Source organism: Ascidia mentula, chromosome 6 (genome assembly GCF_947561715.1).
Source record: "Ascidia mentula chromosome 6, kaAscMent1.1, whole genome shotgun sequence".
Classification (NCBI taxonomy): Eukaryota; Metazoa; Chordata; class Ascidiacea; order Phlebobranchia; family Ascidiidae; genus Ascidia; species Ascidia mentula.
The window spans coordinates 15,560,364-15,568,286 of record NC_138571.1 but is presented as its reverse complement, the minus strand read 5'-3'; the positions used below and the strand labels follow the sequence as shown (position 1 = coordinate 15,568,286).

The following is a 7,923-nucleotide window of genomic DNA, read 5'->3' as shown; positions in this document are numbered from 1 at the left end:
AATGAATGTACGTGTCGTCATAATAACCTCAACTCCCTCCCACCGCAGCGGCCTTTTACACAGCTACAAGCAGACGATGAGAATATCGCACTTAACAACACGGCGTCGAGACCTCCCGTGTCCCGGGGGAGCGTCCCGTTGCCTTAAACAGGAGCGTCAAAGGCCAGCTTTACATCTAGCTTCCTCATTTTTTTAATCTCCGCCCACTGTCGGTTGGCCTGGAAACAGCAACAAGGCCAGAGTCTAGTTTTTCTATCTCTGTTTGGTTCCTGTTCGTCTGAAGCGTTTCCCCTGAGATGGTAATCGTCTTCGCGTCTGCCTGCAGCTTTTCGCCTATAACCGTGAGGTGTTTTTTCACCCGTGTTGGACTTGTAAAGGTTTAAACGCCGGTGCAACGAAAACAGCGTTCGTTAAGTTATGCAACAGACGCGCTCGACATATATGGCTGTTCAACGTTTCAAACTGACTTGTATTTTTTTACTTTGACTGCTGGACGCAATACTAAACCTACAAACGCCCATATCATTGCCCAATACGACTCTAAGCATTTAGCACTACTTGACACGTAATTATCCACTTAACCACGTGAAAACCTAGCGGCCTATGCATTTTAGAATGACCAAGCTGTACTTCCCTTGTTCCAATACACCGCTATGACGATCCTACATATTCTACATGTCTTCAGTTGTGGTTGACTAACGCTTTCGGTGCCACCGAATACTGGTTGTGCTTCGGACAGACATGCGTCATGTCAGCCCAGACGCTGACTGAGGCATACCCACAATTGGCGCATCAACAAACTATAGGCAAAGATACAGCAGCCAATAAGGAAATGCCTGCCCTTGCGGAGCTAATTGAAAAGACATATTTCAGTCAATGTGCGGTTTGCATTTAGTTTGCATTGAAACAATTGTTATTAAAGCCCCGTCAATGCCATTGCTTGCAAAGGATAAAAAGTTATGCACAGACCTGATACTAAATTAACTATACCTAGCCTTTGTTTCCTAAAAGCGGACTGCGTTTATCCTTATTCCCCAGTACTTCAAATATCGCTGCCTGTGGTCTGTCGGCATTGGAGGGTTCATCGCATAGGACCGACCCGTGCCTTGTGTAGAGCTGTTTGCGGTGTTCTTGTAAACAAGCTCGCGTCGTGTTGTGACGCGCAGCACAAGCCAATGCTGATCAAACGCTTAACGAGGGCCGGATGAGGTTCGTGTGTGTCACTTCCTATTAGGTAAGGAGTTGTGGTGGCCACGCGGCGCCGAAGCAACGCACCACCACTGGCCGACTTCCTCGTCTCGGCTGCTATGCCACTGGGTTATATCTGGACCTTGGATTGGTCCAGATAATGACAAATGACTACTTGTCTAAATCAATGTTTTAAATAGAGCTTACACAAACAAACTGTTTTCCACAGAGTGCTTTAAAAAAATTGTTTAGTAGCATATTTCATTGCGCAAACAAGACGATTATGAGAGGTTGTCTAGGTAAACAGCGTAATTAGCCGTGATTACTATCTGAATTTTTATGTCTCGTTTCGGCTGATAAATCAGACCTATTGTAATCAACTATCATCCTCACAGAGCTGCATGTAAACTTTGTTACTTAATTTACGACTTCTAAAACGAATGCAAACGGTGTACATTGCTGACGTATGCATTTATTCAAATGTACTACGCTATTAAAATACGGTAAATTACCGCAAATTCTCCTTTTTTCTAATGTATTCAGTACAACCGACAGACGCGCTCAGCTCTAATTACGCACATATGCCATTAATACATCGTTTTTAAACAGATGACTGACGTTGTTTAACATTATAGACAGAAATAGATAGCACGCAACCCCACACCCCGCAGTACACAAAACCTGTGCCACATGCTCTACTTGTTCCCGACGATTACGCTTTGATTTTGTCGATCCGCATAACGCGCGTAAAGCAACAAAGGCGGTCGAGTGCAATCTTAGCTTGTTGAAATAAAATTCTGAGTGTCACTCAAACCGTGTCGCCGCAATGACGCTCTAATACCTCGTCACTAACTCGCACTAAAAGGACCCGGTCTCGTACGACTGCACGTCGATAGAGATCCACACTAAAGTCGCCCCGCCACTTGCAAACGTTTTTCCACTTGCGCAAGCGCAAAGTCCATAATTTATTCATTAGAGGTACAAAGAGGCAGATGAGGGTTTCGGAAAAACAACAGCAGCCGATCACAACTGTGGACTCGGAGGTTATTACTTTCTCTTCCGCATACAATGTACAATGATTCAGGGTTACAGATTTTCGATATTTGTCCACACATGTTTGTAGATATGCCTCATAAGCACATGCGTTTTTCATGAAAGATCTACGGTCTCGAATCGATTAAATGAAATTAAATCATATCCGCTTCGACAGACAATGTGTAAAGAGGGGTTGTCTCACTCACTCCGACACTATCTATTTTTTTCGAAACATATATACTGTGTGCTATAGAGTGCGATGCGCAATGTGTGACATATGTATGTATGCTATCTACAGGAAATGTACCATTTATGAGACCTAGGGTGTTTAATGTGTATTATACGCATTCGATTTTATGTGGGTGGAAAAGGTCTGTAAAATGTCCATCACTATATGATGTCTACCACTCAAGATTGTTACAAACGTTAAAAATACAAAAACCTTATAGGATTGCTTAATGCTTAACAGTGAAAGATGGCGGCCATTTGGGTTTATTTTGTAAGTTGTCAATACAAAGAAATGTTTGTGAACGCTAGCTAATACGGAGTGCAAATCTGGCCGGGTGCATTAATACACTCTCATCAATTCCTTATCCACGGCGCTTGACAATACAAACATCATCACGCTGGGAAATTTACCCGTTTCTTGCACTTGTTTCGGTTGTTCAGTAACAAACCTTTGCAGCTGTTTGCCAAACCAAAGGTCACGTATGCAATACGCAAACATTTTGATAAACCCCATATAGGCAAATCAACGAACCAATTTGAGGTGTCAGTATGTTGTACGTTATTAGTTCAACTTCGTTGGCTGTTTACAAAACCATTAATTTTTAATTCGTAAAGCCTGGTGCGATTATGACTGAGTGCAGGTTCGGGCTTGTCAAACAACATATGGAGAGTGGCGACCACACAATGAACAAATGTGATTCCGTTTCGTTCCCCGGGCTTTTAATTTACAATAGGTGCGAAAATCGGACATATGGTGTCTGCGTTCACCGTGCGAACCGTGAAAGTTTCGGTTGCTCATCTGCCGCCGTGTGTGTGTAAAAGCGCCGACTATCGACCCTGTAGTGTTCGCAGAGCATATACACGGATCGTCTGTGGATCTGGGCATAAGACAGGCCTGGGAGAAGCGGAAGTAAGATATTTTTGACATGACTTCGTCTAAAATTTTGCTTCGTCGCCTGCAACAGATATTTACAAAGTACACCTCTCCGTGGCGATTGTTACATAATGTACACGTAGTGATTGTTACATAATGTACACAAGCTGATTAAACAGACCAAACCCTGGGGGAACTCCTGTCTGGCCATCTGGCCCGATGGGTCTTACAATCGAGCCCGCTAGGAGTTTGGATACATGATACATTGGTGTCGCTCAAGAACAGTGTTCACACTAACGTTTGATGTAATCTTAGTGCGCGTTTTTTTGGCAATTCGGTAACTTTTGAATCTTTAAAATAGCATCACCTCGAGACTTAATTAGGTTGTAGCTCATACCGCCTTCTAGTTGCCGACTTTCAACATCAAAACTGCATTTGAATCAAAGAAGCAACATGTTTTCACGAAATTTCATAATTGCTTGGTCAGAGTTATAAACACACACTATTTTTGTGCATACTAAAGTCTAAAAACCTTTTTCATCGTGTGGTCCTAATTTACTTTGGTAAACCCTGTGTTTGGGTTGTAAAATTCCAAATATTGAACAGAAAGTTATTTTTGATTTGTTGGTTGTCTTTAGTCACAATTTAAACAATATTTTGTAAGATTATTTAAGGTTACGAATGATTTGTTATCTGAACACCGGTAAGTTCGGATAAAAACCGCTTGAATTAAATTTATTGACGGGATTTCCCCGGCTATTGGTTTTTGTAAATTTTGTCCGGAAGGGTCGCGCGAATTTGAGATTGTAAACTGTGTTTGAAAAGAATGTATGAACTGTGTGCAATTATTGTTGGTGTGGTGCTGAGGCTGTTGTTGTTTCGAATGCCCGGAGCTGTGTCATGGATATCTTCAAGGCCAGAGATTGAAACTCCTTTGACTTCATGGAGTCGACGTAAGCTAACTTTTATGCCAGTTTTTACTAAAGCATTCTAAACTACGGTGTAACCAATAAATATTTGAGAAGACGTGACATATTTAAATATATTGTTGGTATAATACAAAGTTGGGGTAAGCATAAAACACAAATCAAAGACTACAACACAAATGAACAGTATGTGCAAAATGTATAATGGCTAAGCCAGGCATCCATATATATAAATGTAAATTCATATTCTTCACTTTATTGTTTGTTACTTTAGTTATTGAGGGAGAAGCGCTGATGAAACACTCACCAAGTTATCAGCACAAGGACACCTACCACGGGGTTGGTCTACACTTATTGTCCAAGCTTGCCTAGTATCTGTATTTGTGGCCATTGTAAGCTTGTGGAACTTAAAATAACTTTATCCATGTGCCTCAAAACTTCAATACATGTTAAAGAACTATTTTTTCAAAACAACTGCAATAAAATATCATGCATTTTTCTCATACACTGTTATGATAAGAACATTACTCCCCAATTGTGGATTAAAGTATGTATCTTGCCAATTTATTTATATATTGTGTTAACACACTGGTTAGATTTAGGTTTAAAATTATTTCACAAAATTTAACTCCAATGAATTTTTTTAACGGAACTGTTTTGTCTATAATATTTACATAACAGTTTGAAATGTTTTGTAGAGCACCCTATTGTTGGCAGTAATGTCATACCTTAACCAGACTTCACCTTCATCAGTGGAAGTAGTGTTTATAGTAAGTGTGATTGTAATATGCTGCACATGACTCAATTTAATTGTATTGTCTTTTTTTGTCACAGGTTTGTGATGTGGTCACAGCACTCGCCTTGTACTTGTTTGCCAGGAAGTTTCTTCAAAATGAGGTACTGTGTTATCTAACCTATTTTTTTATGTATATACTTTTTATGCAATACAACATTCCTTTATATACATCATCCTTCAAGTTTAATAGATTGAGTTCAATTGAACATTTTAACAAGAAAAATTAATTGCAGATGCAAGTTCAAAATGAATGCAAGAAAATGTTGCACAAAGAAGTGTCGAAAATTTTGATACGACCTTACCATGTTCAAATCGTTCCAACAATCATTTGTGCATTGTAAGTTGTTCATTCATTTACCAAACCTTTTCAGGTAGTCAATTTAATCACAATTTTGTGCATCTGTAACAAATATAGCTGATTCTACTTCAAGAACTGTCACGTTTTTGACATATCATATGATCGGTATAAATATTTGTATGTATTTGTGTGTTTTACAACATGTAAATCTTTTTTGAACTATCATTAAAAGTATGTTTTCAATTATACTCACAGATACATTTGCAACCCATTTTCTCTTGCTACTTGTGTGGCAAAATCGACAATCACATTCAACAATCTGTTTTTGGCCTTGTTTTTAGTGTCTGCAGTACAAGGTAAGACTTTTCATTTTTGTTTAGATTTTGCAATCCAAGTTTTAATTCTTCTTAGGTAGCCTATGGCAAATGACCCTTTATGTGGCATTGGCAACTTATGAAACCCTGTATCCAGTCCAGCTTGTTTTGGCAGCTGGTTTGTGTGCCTGGAAATACCAGGTATGTAGATAAACAGTGGTAGTCCTTTTCAACCAAGAAGTGTTGCAGCATTTTTAACCAAGAAGATATTTTTCAGGATGAAAGTTCATGTTTAAAACTTTGTATGGTGAAAAGCATTTCCCTTTTCTGTCTGTGGATGGCAATTTTGCTTGGTTTGTCATGTTTGTTTGAATCTACCCCGTCGACTGTACTGTTTCACTACAAATTTATGTATGATTGGTAATTGTTTCGGGAAATCAACTCTTTGTTAACTCATATTTATTTTTGTTGACAGCTTGTCTGCCCCAGACCAAACACCAAATATTGGCCTGTTTTGGTATTTTTTCACTGAAGTTTTTGGCCACTTCCACACTTTCTTCATGTGTGTTTTCCAAATCAATGCCATCATTTACAGCATCCCAATGTCAATTAAATTCAGGTAAGCCTGACCTCATGGTCAAGAAAACATGACTTTAAGTATGAATCAAAGATATACCAGTTTTTGGAGGTGGGCAGATTGTTGATTTGAGTCGGTATTCACTGTTTCAAACCATACCTCATTACTGTAATTTTAATTCATTTTCATTCCTTATAATTAAGTAAGTTGAGCAATATACCGTACAAAATTGGCTTTAAAATTATATTTGCATGTTACAAACTATTGTAGGCAGGAGGTACAGTTCTTTCAATATAAAATTTTATTTCTTCAACAACTCGAGCCAAACCTTTAACCAAACTAAATTTAAAAATGTTGTTTTAACTGGAAATAAATATCACAAGATATTTGTGTATTTAGGTCACATCCAGTGTTTCTGGTATTTCTTTTGATGGCAATTACAGGAATATTCAAGTCTTATCCATCAATTGGCGATGCAGCATTTTGGCTTTGTCTTCTTCCGCTATGGTCACACACATACCCTTGTAAGTTTTCAAATTGTTAAATTTATGAAAATATATTTCAGTATCCAAGCCCGTAGTACTATTAAAAAACGATTCTGAAGCTAGGGGCATTCCATATGCTGTTACAAAATGTTTTACAAGCTGTGTTACAACCCATTGAAATAATAAGCTGTGCGCTTAGGCATATTTCCTTTACTTGATAAGCCATATGACACCTAACTGTTTCCTGCTGTATGAATTTTCTGTTTCGGCAGATTGCTTTCGGTTTAAACGATTTTATCATTTAGTTTTACTGCGTACAGAATTTGTACAGCCATATTTATGATTGGAGGCAAATGTTGTGCGTTTTATTTTTCAAAACACTATTTTTTTTCACTGACGAGGGCCATTGTTTCGGGCCCATACTGGGTCTCATCACTGCAGCTTTGGTGACTTCGATACTCTTATATTTAGATCTTCGTCACCCCTCCGTAACTGGGGCAATGCTTTTAACCAGCACCATTCTTTGCCCCGTGATGTGGCACATGTGGATCAACGCCCACTCTGCTAACGCAAATTTCTACTTTGCGGCCACCCTGGCATACTCAACGGCATTGGTAGGTGTTCCTTCATTTGCAGCAGCATACAAAATAAGTGTTGCATAGATGAACATTTGGCCGTGTTGTACAGGTGCTGATCACGACTGATACCGCTATGGCGTACCTGAATTGGCACCACAGGATTCGTGACGGTTTAAAGCCGTGCATGCCAGGCACAACGGAAAAGGCAGTCATGCGTCTTTTGAATTGATGGACTTTTGCCATAAAAGTGGTTACAACACACACGAGAGAATACTTTTTTATCATGGAAAGTTCTGCGATTAAATGTGCCTAGATTTTGGGAAAAGTGACGAATTTTCGTAGATTACAGTTTCGATCCTAGCGTGTTGCCCTGTGTATGTATTGTATCTTTCTGCAATCTGGCAATACATTTTTTACGGAACCAAAAGCAGTTCCTAAAATTACCTTTCCTGGAATTGGCTTTTTACCTGCCCTCGTTCAGCTTTAATCAAGAAAGTTCAACATATAAAAATATTTTACCTTTCGTCACCAAACGCAAGGATAAAATCAAAAAAGGAAAGGCATCTGTCAGCGTCATTAAGTTTATGAATAACATTGGGGCACAAAGTGCAAAGTTGAAAAACC

General features: G+C 39.1%; 1 protein-coding gene across 1 annotated transcript; it reads left to right on the top strand.

Moving 5' to 3' along the window:
* The first annotated feature begins 4,105 nt into the window (after positions 1-4,105).
* Positions 4,106-7,733, top strand: LOC145906122 (GPI-anchor transamidase component PIGU-like). The gene is made up of 12 exons (XM_082993530.1): positions 4,106-4,278; positions 4,526-4,590; positions 4,950-5,021; positions 5,086-5,148; positions 5,281-5,384; positions 5,601-5,701; positions 5,757-5,860; positions 5,937-6,070; positions 6,135-6,278; positions 6,636-6,760; positions 7,193-7,335; positions 7,409-7,733. Exons 1-12 carry the CDS (start codon positions 4,152-4,154, stop codon positions 7,526-7,528), a joined length of 1,302 nt encoding a protein of 433 aa, XP_082849656.1. The 5' UTR covers positions 4,106-4,151; the 3' UTR covers positions 7,529-7,733.
* The last annotated feature ends 190 nt before the right edge of the window (positions 7,734-7,923 follow it).